The following is a 22,285-nucleotide window of genomic DNA, read 5'->3' as shown; positions in this document are numbered from 1 at the left end:
CTGACCTTGAACGATCTGCCCGCCTCAGCCTCCCAGAGAGCTAGGATTACAGGCGTGAGCCACTGTGCCTGGCCCATATAACATTTTTATGAGTTCTGTCACCCAGGCTGGACTGCAGTGCTGTCATCGTAGCTCCCTGCAGCCTCCAACTCCTGGGCTCAAGTGATCCTCCCGCCTCAGCCTCCCCAGTCCCTAGGACTGGTGCCACCACCACACCCAGCACATCTGTATAACATTTCTGAGATGGTAGAACTGTGGAAATGGGGAGCAGACTAGTGGTTGCAGGGCTTAGGGACGGTGGACAGGCGGGCGGGCGGGCAGCCACTCTGGGATGCAGCCCACCTGGGGCGGCAGAGGCAGGGCCCTATGCAGGTGATAACATTTGACAGAAGTACACACACAGGCACGAGTGAAATGGGGAAATCTGAGTGAGGCTGGTGGGTTGCATCAGTGGCAGCACCCTGATTGTGATAGTCCAGTACAGCTTTGCGAAATGTTACTAGCAAGCCAGGTGCGGCAGACACCAAATCTCTCCGCATTATATTTTGCACGACTCTACGATTATCTGAAAAAGTTTGAAAAAACAAAGATTGTTAAAAGATTGAAAGTGACATCCAGGCAGAGGAGTCATTTCAAAACCGTGGCCTCCCGGTGTGCTGTTTGTTTCATCGGAGTTTATTCAGCTAGACACAGTTTTCAGAGCCCCCTCGGTGTGCCAAGCTCTGCGTTGGGGGCTGGGGCCACAGCAGTGATGTGGGGGAAGGGATTCCAGGAGGGCTCCATGGAGCAGGTGAGTCCAGGAAATAGGAACTGAGGTCAGAGGTGGGGAAAGGGCACATCAGAGGCGAGTACAGCCCGTGCAAAGGCCCTGAGGCACGCTACACCCAGTGGATTTGAGGCAGATGGAGGATGCCTGTGGGGCTGGAGGCAGGTAAGGAGGGGAGATGAGAGGGGGTGAGGACTTTGCAAGCACCCAGGATGCGCTGGGTCTTTTCCCTGAGGACTATGGGAGCCATGGGAGGCTTCTCAGCAGGGAGGGACATGGTCCGAGGATGCAGAAGCTTTTTCAATTTCTTATTTTGTCACTGTGACTATTCTCCTAGACTTTGGTGCTGCTAGGACCAGGGTTACACTAGTGCAGCCCACCTGGGAAGGGTGGTGGGACCTCGCGGGCCACAGCATGGGGATAAGGGGGTGTCTGGGCAGGGAAGAAGGGATGGGACCTGAGACCTCAGATCCTGCTGGGGAGAGGGCGGGACAGAGATGCCCAGCTGAGCTTTGGAGAAGCTGTGGGTAGGGCTGCCGGGTGACTGAATTCTCCTCGCCTCAGAGCATCACAAGGATGGCTAGACTGAGCGAACAGAGTTACAGGATTTGCAGTTCTTGGCAGATAAACAACAGGGAACGCTTTTCAGTATGTCCTGTGTATGATTAGTGTTAGTGTTAGGGTTAGGACTACAGGGAAAAAATTATTCGTTGTTCATCCGAAAAATTCAAATTTAACCGCGAGTCTTGTATTTGACCTGGCAACCCTGGAGAGTTCCAAGGCAGGTACGGAGACGAAAGCGGCTCCGCGGGCCTCAGTTTCCCCACGTCTGGGCGCGAAACTCCGTTTCAGGGGAGACGGCGCCACCTGGCGGCCACCGGCGACGACCTCACTCACAGGCCCCGCCCCTCCGGGAGGCCCCACCCCGGCCGGCTGCAGTCCCGCCCGCGCCCGGCAGGTGGCGCGCGCACCCCGCGTAGGTTTCTCACCTTCGCTTCCCAGGTGCCCAGATGTCCCCAGCACCTGGTGGGCGGGAATTGCTCACTCGGACCTCAGCCTGGACCCCAGCTTAGAAGTGTCCCCGCCGTCAACGGAGACAAGCAGAGCCATATTATGTGTTTCCTGGCTCTTGGGCACTTTGGTTTCGAGGGTTAGGGTCAGGGTAACCCTCTTCTATGAAAAACTATTTAAAATATTTTATAACCGCGTTGGTGTAAAGATGAATATAATTGAGGCTGAATCCATTATTTTATATTCGTTATTACATCCTGGGTGTTTTCGCCTCTTCTACATTTGGGGGGCCCTGTGCCTAAGGGACAAGTCAACCCCTGGTCAGGTGGGACCACAGACGGACGACTGAGCTTCCTGCTGGGGTCCAGCACCCCCCTCCGACCTTTAAAAGTTTTGATCACATCTTACTTTTTATTATTTTTTTTACTCCCCACTATAATAATGAGTGTCCCTGTTGGATTGTATTTTGGTTCGTTCGGTTTATATCGTGCAGAAAGTCTCCAATGGCTGCTGTGTGTCTGTCTTTAAGGCCTAACAATTGCCAACTTTTTCCTTTCACCAAAGGAGATCAGGCAAAGCTGTATCCAGCAGAAATGTAATCACCTCACTTTGGTATTGCTTAAGTGGTTAAGACTTAGATGGGCCCATGTTACTTTGAATTTCTTGGGATGGCTTGCCCAAGCTCACACAGAGATTTGGAAGCAGAAACTGGTTTGGAACTCAAGTTCATGACCTGATCTCCCCCAATCCTCCACTTAAAAAAATTTTTTTTTTAATTTATTTTTGAGGCCTCTTTGTAGACAGACACCAAAAATCCTAGGGGATGAGGGTGTGAGGGAGGGAGCACACAGACTCATTCACTAATCAACATTTATGGGGAACCAGTGCCCTTGGAGCCGGGCACCCAGCTTGGAACAGGCAGAGAAGGTTAAACAAATGCACCTGGGCGCAAAGGGTGGCAGGTGGGGCTGTGATTCAGGAGGCCAGAGTGTGGGTTTTCTAACCCCAAGAGCTGTGAGGGTGGGCCTGTGTGAATATTTAAGAGGATACCCTGTACCTCTGGGTGGAGAGTGACCAGCTGGGGTTAGGTGAAGATTAAGCTGGGCTTTTTTTGTCGGGGGAAGGTGTCCCAAACCCATAGGGACCCCAGGGGATGCTCTGGCCAGGAAACCTTACAGGACTGGGTTTGCTGTACCCATGTCACAGCTTGAGAAACAAAGATGGGTCTGCACTGACCTAGATTCCTTCACACTGCTGCCCACCCCCTTGGGGCATCAGGGCATCCCCGGGTGTGGTGGAGCCAGCAAGTCTGTGTATAAATTCCCAGCTCCCTCCCTGGGCTAAAAATAGTAGCCCCTCACTGGAGGCAGCTGCAGCCCTGCAGCCCTCACTCTCCCTGGCCCCAGCCCCCCAGACCAGGGCTTCCTCCTGGGAAACAGGGTTGGGCACTACCCTTCCTGCCCTGCGAGGTAATTACGCCCCCTCCCTGCCCCCTTCCCTTTGAACAGGGGAAGTGTAATCCTAAAACCTACTGGATAAGGCATGAATTAATATTGGCCCATTTTGGAGAGGGAGAAACTGAGGCACCAGAGAGGCCCAGGGTACCTGCCTTCCAGGTGGGGAAAGGGGTCATTTCCTGTCTGTTGGCCTCCAAGTGCTCCATGTTTGGTGGGAGGAGGCTCGCCTTGGAGACCTGCGGGCAGCCTGAGGGTGGAGGTTTCCCAGGCACCTGCTGCTGTTGCACTACACCTGCGACCTGGCCCTGGGGGGGCAGCTCTCCTGAGCCCACCCCTCCAGCCTGGACTTGGGACCCTCCCGCAGAGTGGCCAGCAATGGGGGGGCGCAATGTGGGGGTAGGGCCTAGAGGAAGCGGCAATGCAGTGTGCCTTAGATAAGGGGGAGGGGCTGCCAACGACCCCCCAACACCCAAGACCAGGGACCCTCGAGCGGTCAGTGGTGGTCCTCGTGGTCCTCGGGCCCCTCCACGCTCCCACAGGGCTGGTGCCAGGGCCCCAGCAATGAGCCCCCTGGGGTCGCCTCCAGAGTGCAGAGCTCCGGGCTGATCCCATACCCGCCCCCCATCCACCAGCTCCCCCGCACCCGGCTCTATGCCTCAGTTTCCCGCTCGGCCAAATGAGTACAAGGAGGCCTCTGCTACTCAGAGCCGCGAGCGTTGGACACATGCATGGACCGCACGCCCCGGGCACGTGGTCGGGCCTCCCACGGCTCCGAACGTGGAAATTACTATTAAATTGTGATTGTCGCGAGGGTGATCCTCTGGGCCCGCCTAGTTGGTGGACTGCCAGGTTCCCAGCGGCGGCGACGGTGCGGGGTAGGGGACGTCCCCAGACCTCCCGAGACTCCTCCCCATGCCCCTCCCTGAGATCCCTCCTGAGACCCCTCCCTGATACCCCTCCTTAGCGCGCCCCCAGGCGGGCCCCGCTCCCTCCCTCCGGCCCCGCCCCAGCCCCAGATCTGCCCGGGTCCGGAGCGTAGGTCTTCCCGGGTCTTTAATCCCATTTCACAGACTTGGAAACCGAGGTTGGGGGTGGGAGGTGAAGTCACTCCCTCCCCGTGGCTCCATCTAAGGGACAGAGGTGAAATTCCGAGTCCAGTAGGCCCATCCTAGGAGCTAGGTAAGACTCAAGGGGGTCCCGAACTCCACGTGGGTCCCCCCAGCCATTCTGGGCCCGTCTGGGCGGAGGCTCAGCTCCCTTCTCCTCCCCCATCCTCTTCCCCTCCCGCGCTCCCTGCCCTGCCTGCGGTTTGGGCGCCCTCTGCGTTCTCCGCCGCGGCGCGCACATTGGCGACTCTCCCTAGGCAGGGGGCGGAGCGTCCCGTGGCGCTGTTCCCCTTCCCTTTCATTATTTATTATCCTTTAAAGGGGCCGCGACCTGAAAATCCCGGTGCACTCCCCCGTCTCCAGCGCCCCTCAGCGAGTCGTCCGAGGCGGGGCCGAGCCCGGGAGCCGAGGGGGCGTCCGGGGAGCAGGGAGGGGGCCTCGCGAGGCCCCCGCGCCCGGCCGCGGCGCTGAATCACCGGCGAGGTATTTGCATCCGAGAGCGATTTGTCACCCGGTGATTTGTCTGCGGGGCGGCGAGCGCCGGTGGGGGAGGGGCGGGGCGGGGGGCCGGCGCGCGCGGGGAGTCTCGTCCCAATCGGGGCGGAGGGGGGTGTAGACGCGGCCGCGGCCGGCGACTCGGTGAGTCGGCGTAGCCCGGCGGGTCGGGGAGGCTGGCGGGGCCGGGTAGGGCGTGCGGCGGGCGCGGGGCGTGCGTCCCCCGGGCCGGCGCGCGCGGTGCGGCTGGGGGGCCACTTGCTTCCGGGCCCGGGATGGGTGCGCTGCGCCCTGGAAGCCAAGCGGAGGGGGTCCTCGAAGATGGGCTGAGGCGCTGGAGGGGGTCCTGGGCTGGGCAGGCGACCCTAGCGGGGCGCAGTTCGGGGTTTGGGGGGCTTCTCTGCGCCCCCCGCGCTGGGGGACCTCACCCCCTCCAGGTCGCAGAGGGGCGCGCGGAAGATCGGGGGTCACGAGCGCGCGCTCCCACCCTCCCCAGCGGAAGGAAACGGCTGGGAGCGCGAGACGGGGGCTGCACCCCGAGACTTTATTATTTCATTATTTCATCTCCCTCCCCGAAATCTGGGGTTTATTCGGAGCCCCGAGGGGAGGGCAGCTCCCAGAGACCCTCCTAGGCCTGGGAGGTTTATTTATAAAGTGGCGGCCCCGGCGCGAACAGGGGCCCCTGTTGGGGCGGGGGTCCCAGGGAAGAGCCCCCCCACTCAGGTCCGGAGTCCCCCGGACAGAGCAGCAGGCGCAGGAAGCGCGGGGAACGCGCGTTTGTCAACCCCAACGTCGGCAGCAACCCTGGGCTCGGCGATTTTCTTCCCTTTTTCGTCCCCGGGCCGGAGGGGGTGCCCCCCCATGCAAATCGGCCGCTTTCCAAGAAGCTTTTGAAATCCGGACCCGGGTTTTTGTCGTCCTGTTTCTTTTCCTTCTTGAGTTTTTCTTCTGTTACTTCCTCTGCGCCCCCCCCACTTGCTGAGCCCCCTCCCCAGCGCTCGGCCCCGCCCCTCCCCCCTCGTCCCTCCGTGGAGTGAGGGGCCCCTTTCGCCACCCGCGGGCCGGCCTTGCACAACTCTTTAAATAACCGTGTTTTGCAAGGCCCGGCCTGAGCGGGTGACCTCTCCCCCCCAGCCGGTGTGGGGGGAGGAGGGTGTGGCCCTGGGTCCCTCCCACCCCCCAACCCCAGCCAGGTCTCAGCGACCACCCAGCACCCCTGGTCCCTGCCCGGAACGCCTCTCCCGTGGGGCTGTCATAAAATGGGGGTGGGGGGCCGAGGACAAAGGGCTCTTGGGGGGAGGGGTCTGGAGGGGGTGGGCATGTACAGCTTGGGGTTAATGACTGCGATGGGGAGCAGCCCAGGCCTGGCCTAGGGGGACTCTGGGGTTCCCACCTGCCCCCTCTGCCGGCCCCTACTGGAAGCCTGCTCCCCTCCCCCCACCAGGCGACCCGGAAGGGTCATTAAACCAGCCAGGCCTGGGAGGGCGGTGAGTGGGGGGGGGAGTGGCTTCCTCTGGCCCCTTCCTTCTGCCCCCCCAAAGAAGGGGGGTATTGCTTGGAGCATTTCCGTGGGGGGGGCTTGTCTTGAAGTTGTCAAATGTGGGGGAGGGGCAATGGACCAGACCAGACACTGGGCCAGAAATGTCCTCTCAGCACTTCTGGGGGAGCTGGGTGCTGCTTTTGCTGCCTCTGGAGGACCAGGCCCCATGGTCATTCCCCAGCACCAGGGTCCCCAAGGTCTTTGTGCCCAGGGACCTCTGCCCCTTCCCAACGGGGGACACTGAGGCTATTTGGGGATATGCACCCTTCCCCCCTTTGTCACAGGGACCACCTACCTGCCCCCTAACCACTACCTCTTTCCCCTACAGGTGACAAAGGGGTCTGGGTAAAGGGTGTCTGGGGAGGAGGGCAGCCCTTGGGCTCCCTCCTGTGGCTTCTGCAGGGGACCCTCTTGTCACTGGGGAGGCTGGGGGTGGTAGTGAGGTCTGTACTGCAAGACAGGACTCCCCAGGGTGGGGTCAGGTCTCAGCAGCTCGCTAGCAGGGCTGGAGTGCAGCCTCTGCCCCACCTAGTGACTGCACCGGCCCCTCCTCCCCTGTCTGGCAAGAGGTGTTGTTCAGCCTTGGGGGTTCCATTTCCAGGTTAGAGGTTAGGGGCAGCCTTCTGGACCTTCTGCCTTGGAGGAGGGTGGAGCTTGCCACTCCCACTGTCCCCAGGATGTACCTTGGGGTGTCTGTCACCCATGGGCCTACTGGGTTCTGCCCCATCTGTTTTATTGGCGGCTTGTGCAGATGGGTGTGTGACCTGGGCTGGGGTGGGACCCAGGTCCTGGAGGTCCTGGAAGTCCCTGGCGGGGGCTGGCAGGCGTCAAGGGACCCCCGGCTGGGGTGAGCGTGTTGCACTCTGAAACATTTGGCCCACTTGGTATCCCAGAGGACGGGGAACTCCAGACCGCTCCTCCCTGCAGAGCGCGTGGGGGCAGCGTGGGAGGCTCTGACGTCACCCACACCTGGGTTCACATCCAGCCTGACTGGGGATCTCTGGGCCTCACTTTTCCTCATCTATGAAAGGGGGACTGGCCTAGTACCTCCTTTCCCGCCGTGCGCCCCTACTCGGGTGCAGTGAGGTGGGTGCCGCTGTCCTAGCTGTTTTGCAGATGGGGAAACCAAGGCCCAGAGAGGTTGTGGCTTGGGTGTTGCTGTTGGTATGAGTCGAATGAGTGGGGGAGGGCCGTATCCAGCAAGTGCTTACTCTCTGTTAGTCTGAGATGGGAGCATGTCCGGGCCTGGTTGCTACAGCACAGGCTCAGGCAGCACCTGGAACTCAGAACCGGAACGCAGAACCCTAGGCCGGGAGCCGGCTGGCCAATCCGAGCCCAGGAATGCCCGTCCCCGCTACCCTGCTTGTGAAGCAATAACCTGGGATCTGCCCCGGGCAGGCACAGTTGGCGACAGCGTGTTTCTCTGTGGCCCAGACGGGCGGGGGCCTTGAGGCCTTTGGGGTACAGTGCGGGGTGACCGTGCTACCCAGGCCTGCTGCAGGGCCGGCAGAGGGAGGCAGATGGGGAGAGCTGGCGCCTCTGCCTCCAGGGAGGTGCCCAGGTTTGCATCCTGCCGGGAGTGGATGCGGGGTTTCCCGGAGGCCTTCGCTGGCAGCGAGGGGCCGAGGGGCCAGGCGAGCTCTGACGTCTGTCTCTCTTGCCGCCCCCAGGTCTCCGCAAACACGTGGATGAGCCAGCCACCAGCCGCTGCCCCCCGCTGCCCGGCGTGAGGAGGAGGCATGCCCCACCAGCCTTCAGCCTGAGCCCGGCGGCCCCCGCCCCCACCCCCCGCCACCCTGCACTGCCCCGGCTCCCCCGCGGCCCCCACGCTGCAGTGTGGCCAGGCCCCCTCCCCGCAGGGGCCGCCCCCGCCGCCCACCCCCAGTGGCCGGGGTGGTGGTGGCCCAGCCCGCAGGGCCATGAAGCTGCAGGCTGTGATGGAGACGCTCTTGCAGCGGCAGCAGCGGGCGCGCCAGGAGCTGGAGGCCCGGCAGCAGCCGCCCCTCGACACCCCCGCCGGCCCCCCTGCCCGGGCTCGGGCGGCCACGGATGAGGACAGAGAGCCTGATGCGCGGATGCAGCGGGCCCAGATGGCTGCGCTGGCCGCCATGAGGGCTGCAGCCGCTGGCCTCGGACATCCGCCCAGCCCTGGTGGCTCTGAGGATGGGCCCCCAGGCTCAGAGGATGAGGACGCCACCCGGGAGGGGACACCAGGCTCACCCACCCGGCCCGGCCAAGGCAGGGAAGGGCCAGGAGACGGGCACTTCGAGGAGCTGGGCTCAGACGAGGACCTGTGAGTTGAGTGTGGGGGGCAGGGGTGTCCCGGGGCTCTGAGCCTCACTCTGCTCATCTGTGAAATGGGTGCATGCCGGGCATTTCTGGGCCCCGGGACCCAGCCGGGAAGGGGAGACAAAACCCTGTCCTCTGGGGCTGGTGTCAGGAGCAGTGCCAGGTGGTAGAACTTTCCAGGTGATGACGGAAACGTTCTCTATACTGTTTGGTCCAGGAGCCTTGGGTCACCCGTGGCTGCCAAGCATTTGAAATGTGGCCACTGATCTGGGTCTTTTTTTTTTTTTTTTTGAGACAAGAGTCTCACTTGTTGCCCAGGCTAGAGTGAGTGCCGTGATGTCAGCCTAGCTCACAGCAACCTCAAACTCCTGAGCTCAAGCAATCCTTCTGCCTCAGCCTCCCAAGTAGCTGGGACTACAGGCATGCGCCACCATGCCCGGCTCATCTTTTATATATATATATATATATATTAGTTGGCCAATTAATTTCTATTTATAGTAGAGATGGGGTCTCGCTCTTGCTCAGGCTGGTTTCGAACTCCTGACCTCGAGCAATCCGCCCGCCTCGGCCTCTCAGAGTGCTAGGATTACAGGCATGAGCCACCGCGCCCAGCCTGATCTGGGTCTTTAACTTTATTTTGCTTCAGTTAATTTAAAGCAATGTGGCCACACGTGGCTATGGCAGATTCCATGGCGGGGGCCTCGAAGCCAGCTTTAGGTAGAGGTGAGGGAAGGTGGCAACCATGGCGGAGGGAACAGCTGAGCAAAGGCCCTGAGGCAGGGGCCGTCCTGCCCATGATGTTCACGCCCCACAAGGACACCTGTGCGGCTGGGGCCAGGGTTGGGGGTGGGATTGAGCCGGGGGTTTGGGAGGCCGGCAGGGCCTGGGGTTCAGGATGAAGGGGCAGCTCATGCCGTTCTAGGCTAATAGGGGACAAAATGGGCATGGCCGGTGCCCTGCTCAGCTGTGCGCACAGGCCCTCTGCAGCCTGAGCCCGTGGGGGCTGGTTCTCCCTGTCGTCAGAGGGAAACTGAGGCTGGGACAGGGAGGGGACCTTGCTGTGGGGGGGCATTGGCACCGTCTCCCCTGACTCCTGCGCTCTGCTCGCCCCAGGAAGCCAAAGTGGGAAGAGGAGGAGGAGCTCGAGGAAGACCTGGTGGATGAGGAGGAAGAGGAGGAGGAGGAGGAGGAGGAGGAGGATTACGAAGAAGAGGAGGAGGATGAGGAGGGGCTGGGGCCCCCGGGCCCTGCCGGCCTGGGCTCTGCTGCCTTGTTCCCCCGAAAGGCCCAGCCGCCCCAGGCCTTCCGCAGCGACGCCCTTCCCAGGGCGCTGGGGGGCCAGGAGCGTCCAGGGCCTGGCCCTGCCCACCCCGGGGGGCCCGCCCACACGGCGCCCCAGCTGCAGCCGCCAGACCACGGGGACTGGACCTACGAGGAGCAGTTCAAGCAGGTGGGCAGTGTGGCGTGGGGGCGGCGTGGACCAGGCGCTGGCGGCTGCCGGTCCCGCAGTTGGGCGCTGCAGAGTGCCAGGCATGGGGTCGGTGCCAGGATGGGGAAGCCCCGGCCGTGGGAGGGATGTGCCCTCAGACCTCTGCTGTGCGAATGAATGGGGAGCGCCAGCCAGGATGCAGACTTGGGGGGCGGCTCCCCTGCACCCACGCCGGAGGTTCAGCAGAGGTGATGGTGGAGAGAGGGACAGGGGTCTTGGGAGGGGGCAGCCAGGTGAGGGCTGGGTGGCTGGATTGAGCTTGCCGCGTGCTGTCGGTGGAGGCCAGGGATGCGGGCAGAGAGCCGGGGGCCTTGGTGACTTGGTGCGGCCCCTCGGTCTGGTGGGGTCCAGGCTACAGAGAGCTGTGAGGTTTGCCGGCCACGGGCAGCGGGCGAGGGGACACTGGGGTGGCTCCAGCATGGTTCTGGGGTGGACAGCAGGAGCCAGGGCGTGAGAGGCTCTGAGTGGGTGGTTGGCGCCGGGGCCAGGAGGGGGTCTCGGGGACCCTGGGCCCCGGGAGGGGCAAGGAGGAAGCAGGGGCCGCCCTGGCTCTTCCCCGAGGGCAGCCGGGCCAGAGGAAGTGGCCGGGCGGGGATCCTTTGAAGTTGGGCCCGGCTGGGCTGGGCAGATGGAAACCAGATGGCGGCCAGGCGGCCAGTGGGCTCACATTCCAGCCCTGGGCCTGCCCCGGCCTCCCTCCGGCCTCCCTCCAGGGCGGCTGGTGGGAACTCACCTCTGGCCCAGGACTCAAGCCCAGGCAGGGTGGCCCCAGGGGGGCGGGCTGTGGCTTGGGGGGACACACACCTGCCCCAGGGTGGCCCCCTCTGGAACCTGGACCTCCAGGGTTGGCCTGAGGCCACCATGGGGCTCCCTGCTCCAAGCGTCCCTGGGTGACCGGTGGGAAAGGCCACTCTAGTCCCGGCAGCACTCAAGAGACTTCATGTTTGGGCCGAAAACTGGCAAATGGCTGGAATTGGAGGCGGGCGGGCGGGCAGGGGGCGAGGGCCGGCGCTGTAGGTGGTGGATGAGGCCCAGGGCAGCGATCCGTGGGGCTCCGGGTCCGGCGTGGCAGAGGCGCTGAGCTTGGCAGCTGTGCCCCCTGGGCAGCGTGGCTGGGCCCCCACGTGAGGCCCCGAGGGAGGCTCTGGAGTCGCGCCATGTCCTTGCGTGTGGGGCTCGGCCTGAGCCTGTGCTTGGCCCAGTGCAGTGGGCGACTTGTCGGTTCCACCCTGCCTGTGCCTCAGTTTTCCTCCCCTGCAGAAGGGGCTGCACTGCCCCCATTTCGCAGGCGAGAAAACCAAGCTCAGGGTGGGGGGCCTGAATATTTAATTAGGCGTGTTTGTTCACCCGGCATTTGCCCTGGGTCCGGGCCTCGGGCTGGGGGTGGTGGGTGCCAAATGGGCACCTCCACCCCTGCAGGGTCACGGCTCGGCCCAGAGGGAGGTCACGGCCTGGTGCCGTTGGAGGTCAGTAGGACCCCAGCCCGCACGCCCCACCCAGGTGGCCCCCAAGGCCCAACGCTGATGGGGGAGTTTTTGGGTGGCCAGGCCAGACCAGGCAGGGCCTCCACGTGCCAGAAACGAAGGCCAGCCGAGGGAGCCACTGTCCAGTCTGTCTGGGGGACACTGGGGTCGGGGTCGCAGGTGCTGTGGTAGCCGGGGCCGTCCAGGGGCTCTTCTGCAACAGGAAGCTGAGGTGGGGAAACTGAGGCTGGGGCGGGGGGGGGCCTCAGTGTCCTGAAGGCAGTCTGCTCTGGTGCTCACCCTCAGGGGCTGGCGTTTTGGGGTCAAGCTCAGTGAACAAGCCACGAGTGACAGTGAGGTGGCGACCGCGGGGCCCCTCCCAGCTTCAGCTCTAGACGCAGGTCAGGATGTGACAAGGGGGCCCAGCCTTGTGCGGCAAGGAGGAGCCGGGCACTCCCGCGGGAGCAACGGAAGCCGCCTGTGCAAAGGCCCTGAGGCTGGGCTGGGCTTGGTGCTTGTGTAGGGTCAATGCAGCGCCCCAGGCCGGGTCTCTCGGGGATGGGGTCGGGCTCCCAGGGGATGGGGGCGAGGGAGCGTGCGGGCAGACGGGGCGGCCCTGCAGTCCTGGGGCGTTGGCGGCGGGTCCAGCTGCCCGTGCCGCCTTCCTGCCCAGCTGGCCAGACACCTGTGTAGCCAGTGTCAACAGTGGCCTGGGCCCAGCCAGCCCAGCAGATGTTGGGGCCCCCCCTGGCTGGGCCCGTGTTGACTCTGGCGCCTGCCCCACCTCCTTCCTGGCACGTGGCGGCCCTGGCCGGCTGGCGGCCCACTTGGCACGGCGTCCGCATCTTCCTCCCTGGTCTTGGCAGGGCCTGGGGCTTGCTTCCGCTTCCGCCTGCCTGCAGATCCTCGACAGCTGCGGGGCTGGGGACACCAGCCAGGCCGGGCAGGGCTCGGGAGGGGCAGGCGCGCAGCCACCCGCGCTTTCCTTTAAGACCTGGAGCCTTGCCGCAGCCGGGGCAGCCCGGGACACGCTGCGGGAGGCCGGCCAGGCATCGCAGGGTGCGACGGGGACCTTGCGCCTGGACGTGGCGTCCTGTCTGTGACGCGGCCGTGCCTGGGCTCCAGAACGTGGCCGTGCTGGGATTTTAAACCCACAGACCCTTAATCACAGATCTTCAGCCGCTTAGGGATTCGAACCTTAAGTCTCCACAACTCGGCTAAGTGTCGAGTACATTTTAAATGCACTTTTTTTTTTTTTTGAGAAAGAGTCTCGCTTTGTTGCCCAGGCTAGAGTGAGTGTCGTGGCGTCAGCCTAGCTCACAGCAACCTCAAACTCCTGGGCTCAAGCAATCCTCCTGCCTCAGCCTCCCAAGTAGCTGGGACTACAGGCATGTGCCAGCATGCCCGGCTAATTTTTTGTATATATTAGTTGGCCAATTAATTTCTTTCTATTTATAGTAGAGACGGGGTCTCGCTCTTGCTCAGGCTGGTTTCGAACTCCTGACCTGGAGCAATCCGCCCGCCTTGGCCTCCCAGAGAGCTAGGATTACAGGCGTGAGCCACCGCGCCCGGCCTAACACAGTTGATTTTTGGAGCAGTTTTTTATTAACTCACAAGTAAACTCTGTACCTTTTAGCTGTTATTCCCCTATCCCACCCCACCCCCACCCCCAACCCCTGGCGACCACGAATCCACGTCCCATCTCGGTGGCTCTGCCTGTTCTGGACGTTTCATGTAAATGGAGTCTCACACTGTGTGTCCTTCCGTGTCTGGCGTCTCTCACTGAGCACGACGTCCTCAGGGTTCACCATGCCGTCGCCTGTGTCAGAGCCTCGTCCCTTTTCATGGCCGAGTGACGCTCCACGTGTGGACGGACCATGATGAGTTTATCTGCTTATCCGTTGACGGACACTTAGGCCGTTTCTGCCTTTTGGCTTTGCGATGCCGTACAAGTTTTTATGTGGGCGTATGTTTTCGTTGTGTTCGGGTGCGTGTGTGGGAGTGGAATTGCTGGGTCACATGGGGACTCCGTGTCTGCCCGGTAGAGGGGCCGCTGCACTGTCCTGTGTGGCCGCCCCTTGGCGCATTCCCGCCTGCCCTGTGGGAGCGTCCCGGGCCCTCCGTGTCCTCACCGATACTTCTTGCCGTGGACTTTTTGATTCTCGCTTTCCTGACGGGGGTGGTGGGGCTTCTCGCCGTGGCTTCACTTGCATTAAATGTTGGGATTTTCCCTGCATCCCAGGGTCAAGTCTGCTCACCGCTGAGCCCCCTGACAAGCTCAGAATCGCGGAAGCGACAGCGCCAGCCGGGTTTTAAACACGGTCGCTGATGCGCAGGAAGCAGGCTGAGTGTTTTGTGCGCGTTGTCCCCAGTCTCCTCACTTGGTCCTACAAAGAGGGAGCTGCTCTTGTCCCCGTTGTGCAGAAGGGGAAACCGAGACAGGAGAGATCAAGCCGCTTGCCCACGGTCACGTGGGGGAGGTGTCAGAGCTGGGGTGCGACCCCAAGATGTGCCTCGGAGGGATGGCCCAGGGAGCCCGTGGCTGCGGGGCTTGGGGAAGCCCAGGTTGGGGTGCGGTGGTACGGTCACAGCTCACTGCAGCCTCCAACTCCCGGGCTCAAGTGATCCTCCTTCCTCAGCCTCCCGAGTAGCTGGGACTGCAGGCATGAGCCACCTCGCCTGGACTTCATTTAGATTTCTTTAATTATGGGAAATGTACATTGGTAGGTTTTGAAAATCCACTATTGTTTCCAGAAGTAGCATTTGACAACATTGTTGTAGAGAGGGAAAAGGGAACGCTTGCTGTGACCTTCCAGCTGCGCCCTGACCCCAGGGGTTCTCCAGGCCTGTCCCTACCCACGGACACCCAGGAACGTGGCCCCTGGGGTGTCTAAGATGTGACCTTCGTGGCGGGGTGAGAAGGTTCCACCCGATGCTGAGTTTGACGTGCTGTTTTTCTGGGGTTGGTTCAGAGCGTTGCTGGGGTGTCCCGAGCCGCCTGCTTCTCTAGCTGTTGTAGGGTTTTGCCTCGTCTGGCTAGACACCAGCATGCCGAGTTTTTGTTTCCCTGTCGTGAACTATACCACAGCGAGCATCTCTGGGCCTGGTGGGGCAGGTGTGGGGACCTGGAATTGCAAGGAGAGGGTGGCAGACGTTTTCCTCATCCTGCCTGGGAGACCCCTAGGTCGGTGGGAACCAGTACTGGGCACAGGTACTCCCAACCGTGAGGGGTTAGGGCTGGGCTAAAGGGGATTGAGAGAAAGGCTGCACAGAGGAAGGGGCATTGGAGCCAGGGCTTTGCAGGATGTGTAAGAGTTTGTCAGATAGCCAAAGGCAGAACCTGGTTCTTGGAACAGTGTGGCTGGAGCATAATGTGGGAGAGGAGGACATTAGGGCAAAGCAAAGTTGGGCTCAGAGAAGCTTTGGCAGGGTGGAGGGTGGGGAGGAAGAGAGAGGCTGGAAGCTGTGTTGGGGATGGCTTGGAGGAGTCTGGTCCAGGCAGGAGTAAAGGAGGCAGCGACACAGCCGGGCCTCCGGGGCCAAGGGAGGACAAGGTAGGAGGGTGCTCTGGACAGAGGGCACAGCGGAGGCCCGAGGTCAGGTGCCAGGTTCTGTGTGTGGCGGAGTCTGGTGTATTCGAGGCGGAGCGTGACTGTCGAGAGGGCTGGAGCCAGCCAGGTCTCGGGGACAGCTCCGGTGCCAGCGCCTTCCTGGGGCCTGGCGACCCGACCACACGTGGGGGGGTGCTGGGAAGCCCCCAGGCGCCCAGCGCCCCCGCCAGGGCAGCGCCTGCCTCATCAAAGCCGCTGCGGCTGCTGGCGCGGAGCCAGTGGGCCCCGGCGGGTGCGGGGAGGTGCCCGCCCGCCCGCCAGCCCCTGGCACCGTGCCCTGGCCCGTGCCAGCCCCGAGAGCCTCGCTGACTCAGCCGGAAGAGCCTTATCTGGCTCCCGCGCCACCACCCAGCCGCCAGGTCACCGCCTCGGGGTCACCGCCGCCGTGGCCTGGCCCCACGTCCGCTGCCCGCTCCCCACCCTGGTGGCGGCTGCCAAGCGCCGGCCCCGCCCCACGCTTTCTAATAACACACGCGGCGCTCCGGGGAGCGGTGCCCGGCGGGCAGAGCGTCTGCCCGACTCGGTGCCCGGCGGGGAGGGGGTGCGGGTGACGTGGCGTGACAAGGGCGTGTGGGCGTGGGGGTGGGCTCGAGGGGCTCCCGCCTGGCTGCACCCGCGTGAGCTGGGGCTTTCCCGGACCCTTCGCGCCTCTGCGCACCAGGCGCCTGCTGGTTTCCGTGGGTCTGCGTGTGGCTGTGCGTGTGACCTGTGTGCGTGTTCTGGGGTCCCGAGGACCCGTCTGGGGCATCTTTTGTCCGTGTCTGTCATCTCACGTGTCTGCTAGTGTGTCCCAGCCCGGCGTGTGGTGTGTTCCTAGAGGTCTTTGTGCGCACCACGTGACGTGGCAAATTTCTGCATCCCTGCTCTGCGTGGACGTGTGGGCGAGTGTGTCCTGGTGTCTGGACACACGCGTGTGTGGCTTGAGACCGTGTATGCAGTGTGTCCACCCGGTGTCCTGCGTGCCGTGTCGGGGAGGGTGAGAGTGTCGCGCGGCTGTTGTGTCTGGAGTGCTGCGAGCGTGTGGGCGTGCATCCCGGAGCCGTGTGCCGGGCTCCCGTGTGTGCACACGTGTGCCCGGGTGCCTGGGAGCCTCGTGCCCACCCGCCCGTGAGCGCGGGGTCCCGGGGCCCAGTTAACCATTAGCCCCAGCGGCGCCCGGAGGGTGGTGCCGTCGTGATCAGCGGCCCGAGTCGGCCGGGGGCACAGATCTGCAGCGGCTTTGCTGACACAGCCCGGTGACCACGCAGGTCTGGACAGGGCCGCTGGGGGTGCTGCCAGCAGGGCTCTGCCCACTGTGTGCCTCGGTTTCCCTTCCAAACACAAAGGGCCAGTGTCCAGAACCCTTCAAGCCCCTAAATCCTGTGGCTCTTGGTCCCGACCAGGGCAGAATGACAGGCCCCAGCAGCTGGCCCATGGTAGCCCTTTCAGGGCCCGACCCAGGGGACGCTTGACTTGGGGGGCTGTCCCCTGGCCCCCTGCAGCAGCGCAGCGACCCCATTGCCGGCGACATGGCTTCCCCCGTGCGGCCAGGCTCTCTGTGGCGCGGGGAGCGGCTGGGGTGCCGGCCTGCTGGGTGGGCACGCGGGGCGGGGGGCGGGCCGCCTCTTCTCCGCTCTGCTGGCCGCGCATGGCCAGAAGACAATCGGGGGTCACGGGGTTAAACGGTAACTAATCTGGCCATTGAAGGCCCGGCGTGGCGACGCGGCCTTGCCCTCGGTCAGGCCGGCTGGGTTCTGTGGCCGAGGGGCGGGCAGAGAGCACGTGCGGGCAGCCCCTGTGGCGGGCTCCCTGGGGCCCGGCACGTCCCCACGTTCGCACAGACCATGGACAGGAAGGCAGATAAAAACCCTCAGCCAGGACAACCTGTCCTGGGCCAACAGTGTCCCCCAAACTCACGTCCACCTGGAACCTCCAAACCTTTGCCAAAAGGTTCCTTGCAGCTGTCCTTGGTTAAGGTGAGGTCGTGTTGGGGCAGCGTGGGCCCCAGTCCAGTGACAGGTGTCCTTATAAGAGGAGGGAGATTGGACGCAGGTGCTCGCAGGAGACAGCCATGCGCAGACACAGGCAGAGGCTGGAGTGATGTGGCCACAAGCCAAGGTCGTCTGGAGCCCCCACCACTTGGGAGAGACAGGCAAGACCCTCCCTTGGAGCCTCCAGAGGGGTCATGGCCCAGGCGACACCTTGATTTTTTTTTTTTAAAGACAGGGTCTGGCTTTGTCGCCCAGGCTGGAGTGCAGTGGCGTCATCACAGCTCACTGCAGCCTCCAATGCCTGGGCTCAAGTAATCCTCCTGCCTCAGCCTCCCAAAGTGCTAGGACTGCAGGCATGAGCCACCATGCCCGGCCTGACCCCTTGATTTTAGACTTCCGGCCTCCAGAATGTGAGAAAAGAAATCTCTTGTTGGAGGCCACCCTGTTTGTGGAGTTTTGTCCCAGCAGCCACAAGAAACCACCCAAAACCTGGAGCGGGCTGTGCTTCCCACTGAGCCGTAGGGAGGCCCTTACCCCAGGTGGCTGCAGACCTGTCCTTGGGATGGGTTTGGGACCCGGGGACCCTGATGGTCTGGCCCGTGGGGCCATGGCATGGGGTGAGGGCCTCGCTGTATGCACATGTGTCTGAGCCTGGTCCTTTGGCATGCATTTATGGAGCACCTACTGTGTGCTGGCCCCTGTCTGGGTGCTGGGCCGGTCTGTGAACGGAGTGGGCAGACGCCTCAACCCTGGTGGTGCTGACACCCAGGCGGCGGCCAAGGACGGGCCTGTCTCTGCTGCTGTCGCCAGGGCGTGTCTGTGCGTGTCTCGGTGGGCCTGCGCGTCTTGTGTGTGCCAAGTGTCCACGTGGCGTGTCCAGTTCCATGTGTGCATGTGTGCGTGTTTGTGGTGTCTCTGTCCAGGCAGGGACTGTCCAAGGGCCCGTGTACGGCTGTCATGCGTCTCTGTCCTGCTGTTAGGCTGTCCCCAGAGCCCCCTACTCCGCTTAGGGGCGCAGAGCTCTCTGCTCCGAACTTGGATCTTTTGGGCTTGGGACCTTCCCTGACCCAGGACCCCTGTTCGCCACCCGGAGGGCCTGACCTCCACATGGTCTTGTTCTGTCTCCCTTTTACGACTGGCCCGTAAATTCTTCCCAGGGACGTAGGCTGGGCCGGGTTGCGATGAGGCCGGGGGTCCGGGAGTGCAGCCCTGCCTGTCTCCGTCCTGTGTCTTTTTCTCTTCCTCTTTCCATGTCCTGGCAGCCCGCACTGCGCTGCCCGACACTTCCTCCCCGGCTGCCCCGCTCCCGACCCTGCGGCCCGGCCTGGCCCGGCCCAGCCCGGCTGGCACCTTGCCCCGCGCCCCACCACCCACCCACGTGCCTGGCCGCCATCGCGCCTGGAACTGGTCTCTGGAAACTCGCCTGGGCCTGAAGTCACCTCTGGGGCTGTTCGTTTCCTTAATGCCATCTGGGGGTGGACGTCATGCTGCAGATGGCAGCTCTACCCGTGACTTCCTCCTTCCGGGCCTCAGTTTCCCCACCTGTAACATGGGGATGGTATTTGAGCAAGTTCTGGATGTTGTCAGTTTACTATTTTCATTGTCGTCATTGATCATCATTCACCGAGTATCTGCCTCCAACTCTGGCTCCTGTAGGGCACGTCGTTGGCGCCTGCTGTATGCCCAGGGTGGCCCCTGCTTGCGCCTCACTCTCCCCTCGGCAATTCCCTGTGCGGTCGGTGCTCTCGGGGCCTGCCGAAGTGCCTGCCTGTGTGCCCTGCGGGGACCCCGAGCCCACCAGGGCCCCTTCCTCTTGACTCCGGGGCAGAGGCGGAGGTGGCCCCTTCCTTCCTGCCGCTGTCTTAGGCTCAGGCTGGAGGCAGCCCCACGTCTGTCCGTGGGGACCCAGTAGCCGTGGCTGGGGTGGGGGCATCCTGGCCCCCTGGACCCCTCGCGTCAGGCGGATCTTCCAGAAGGGCCTCGCCCATCAGGGAAGACCCTCCTGGGGTTTTTCTGGCTGCCCAGGGACATCTGCAGGGAATGAGCCACCTCCTCGCAGAGGAAAAACCCTGGGATGGGCTCTGATTGTCGTGGGCCGGGCCCCGGGCAACCCGGAGCCTATTTCTAGGGTTGACTGAGGCTCGGGGATCCCGGTGGCCAGGGTCGGGGGTGTGAGGATGTGTCGTGTGCGGGTTGGGCCACCTGGGACCCGGTGCAGAGTGCCCGGGGCAGCCTGGAGCCCTGGATTCTGCAGTTTGTGTGGAGAGAAGATTCTTGTCACCTGATGCTTTGAGGCATTGCTCGGGGTCCCCGAGTGCCAGGTGCCTTGGGTGGCATGTGGCCAAGCGCGTCCCTCTGTGCGCCTCCCCAGCCCTGCCAGGTTCCCTCGCGGCGCGGGGACCCCATCCCAGCTCTCCTGTCTCTGTCCTTTTGTTTCTGCGTCTGGGAAGTGGGCTCCCTGTCGGGTGGAGGGGCTGCTCCGAGCCGGCCCCTGGCTGGTGCCCTGAGCGAGTGGTCGCAGGCTCCGATTTGCATGTCGTTTCATGCCGCTGTGGGCAGCCACCGCCCTCCTGCACCCTCTTCCTAGAAGTGTGTGTCGGCCGGGCTCACCCTGTGCATCCTCCACCCTGGGCCTCGCTCCTGCCCATCCCACGTGGGCCTCAGTTTCCCTAACGGTGACATGGGCTGGCAGCTGACTAGTCGGCTCTGCCTTCCATCCCTCGACCCCCGCCCACTTCACAGATGAGGAGACGGAGGTTCCAAGGTGGCCTCTGAGCGCCCGTAAGGCCCAAAGGGGAGGGGGGTTTGGCACCAGCGCAGTCCCCTGGGATCTCGTGACCCGGAAATCCGGAGAGAAGCACCTTGAAGCCTCGGCATCGTGTGTTCGCGCGCTGTGGTCATTTCTGGAGCTTTTATTAATATCTCCCTCAAGGGTGGGGCGCCGTGTGTTTCCAGAGAGGGGACACGGGGGGGGGGGGTGTCAAGACAGATGTTTCTGCCCTGCCCAGAATCACTTCCTCAATTTCCCGCGGGTCCGCGGAGCCGCTGCGGCATCTGTGTCCACCGAGGCCCCGCCGACTGACGGGAATCGAAAGGACGCGCCGCCCGGCCGGCCGCTGCACCTGGGGAGCCATGGTGGGGGGGGCTCCGAGAGGGCTGGGGCCGCGGTCGCCCAGCAGGCGCTGGGGAAGGCCCTGGCCTGTGCCCCGCGCCCGCCTGCCCGCAGCCCGGCCCTGTCTGCCAGCTCCTCTCGCGCCTCGTCCTGCCCCTGGGCGGGGAGCCGGGGTCCTTCTGGGGACGCACCCACGCCCCGCACGGCCTCGGTATGCGAGGAGCGCTCAGTCGTGGCTGCAGACTGGATCGTCCTGGCAGACACCGGTAGCTGACGCAGTCGCGTGCGGCCCCCGCCGCCTCCGTGTCGAGCCCTGGGAGTTTCCAAAATGGGAAAAAAACCCTCAGACTTGGAATCCCCCCCTGCCCATGTCCCCCTGCCGCGCCGGAGTCCCTGTCCCCACCACCACTGTGCAGGGGCCGTGGCACCAGCCACCTATCATCCTCTCCGTCATCACAGCGACTCAGCCCCCAGATGGGTAAACCGAGTCTGGAGCGCAGGCAGGGAGGGGCTCCTTCCTTCCTTCCATCTGTCTGATCCTGGCCCCGGGTCTCTGGGGGGCGGGATGGGACCTGGCCAAGGCTGCAACACACAGAGCGCCCACTGGGCCACATCCTTCCCTCTGCAAACCTGGTGACCAGACGGGCACAGACCCCCCCCCAACCCATGTCTGCCTCAGTTTCCCCGAGTGCAGAGTTGGTGCTGGGGACTTGGAGGCGGCCATGCGGGCCCTGCCGTACCCCTCCCAGGGCATCGTGGGCGTTTCTGTGAAGGGGGAGGCTCCCGGCGGCCCCCAGGGACCCTGCCCACCTGGGGACCCCAGCAACGGCTCCCGGTGCTGAGTCATCTCTGCCGCCACCCGCGGGTGCCCGATAACGCCGGGTTTATCGGGTGGGGGAGGGGCGGGGGGCTGGGGGCCGTGGGGGTGGGGCATTAGAGAGGGCCTGAGGAGGAGGCCTCTTTTCTTCCTTCCCTCCTTCCTTAGTGGGCGCCTGCTGGATACCAGCCCCTGTGCTGGACTCTTGTCTGGGTGGGAGGCAGAAGGCAAGGATGGAAAAGAGCCAGCCCCAAAATTAGAAGCTAAAGTCGGGGAGAGGGGCTTCAGGTGGGGGGCCAGCAGGTGCAAAGGCCCTGGGGCAGGACCAGGTGGGCAGCCAGTGCACAGTGAGTGAGAGGGAGACAGACTGGAGGGTCTGGAGGGCCGGCAGGCAGCAGTAGGGATCGTGGCTGGCTCTTGAGCAGGGGAGAGGCCTGGCCCGGTCTCAGTCTTGGTTTCAGAGCCCTTCACATCCTCTGCCAAGAGTGCGAGAAGGAAGTGTCATGGGAGGTCCAAGGGGTAAAACCCAGCCGGTTTAGTTTAACTTTGGTTAAACATTGGAGGTGCAATGAGTTATTTCTTGTCTAAAACCCAAAGGGTACAAAAATAGGTGAGATTATACACGTGTTCATGTATGTGAGAGAAGCCAGAAACGGAAGGACACGTTGTATGTGAATCCATTTATACAAAATGTCCAGGACAGGCAGATCCACAGAGACGGGAGGTGGATTCATGGCTGCCAGGGGCTGGGCAAGGGCTGGGGGGGTGACTGCTGATAGGGACGGGGCTTCCTTTTGGGGTGATGGAACGTTCTGGAACTAGATCATACTGGTGATTATACACCATTGTGAGCGCATCAAATGCCACAGAATCGTACAACTTAAACTGGTTCGCTTTCTGTTACATACATTTCAGTTCAGTAAAATTTTTTTTTAAGTAGATGACATTAAAGAATTTGCACCCCACCTGGAGGGGGGAGACTTTCTCGCTGTCCCCTTTGTTCACTGTCCTCCTGAGTGGGCCGAGGCCCCCACACGCTCCGTGGTCCTGGCGCGTGGATGGTGTCTCTCTCTGTCCCCGTGGCCCTGTGCCCCGGCTGCTGACTCATCCACTCCCGCCTTTTCTGAGCGTCTGCGAGCCCAGCTGGCTCTGGCCTTCG

General features: G+C 63.1%; 1 protein-coding gene across 3 annotated transcripts in view; it reads left to right on the top strand.

The window, feature by feature from the left end:
- The first annotated feature begins 4,540 nt into the window (after window positions 1-4,540).
- Window positions 4,541-22,285, top strand: part of ARID3A (AT-rich interaction domain 3A) — a 33,978-nt gene continuing 16,233 nt past the window's right edge. For 2 of the 3 annotated variants that reach the window (XM_075997994.1, XM_075997993.1), the window contains exons 1-3: window positions 4,888-4,979; window positions 8,046-8,668; window positions 9,778-10,114. In XM_075997994.1, the coding sequence (XP_075854109.1) occupies window positions 8,295-8,668; window positions 9,778-10,114 (711 nt within the window). In that variant the 5' untranslated portion in view covers window positions 4,888-4,979; window positions 8,046-8,294. Of the gene's footprint in view, window positions 4,824-4,887; window positions 4,980-8,045; window positions 8,669-9,777; window positions 10,115-22,285 lie in introns of those variants that run through there. The other variant, XM_012745816.3, reaches the window with a different exon arrangement.

Source organism: Microcebus murinus, chromosome 27 (assembly GCF_040939455.1).
Source record: "Microcebus murinus isolate Inina chromosome 27, M.murinus_Inina_mat1.0, whole genome shotgun sequence".
NCBI classification, from domain to species: Eukaryota; Metazoa; Chordata; class Mammalia; order Primates; family Cheirogaleidae; genus Microcebus; species Microcebus murinus.
This window is presented reverse-complemented; position numbering and strand designations above follow the sequence as displayed.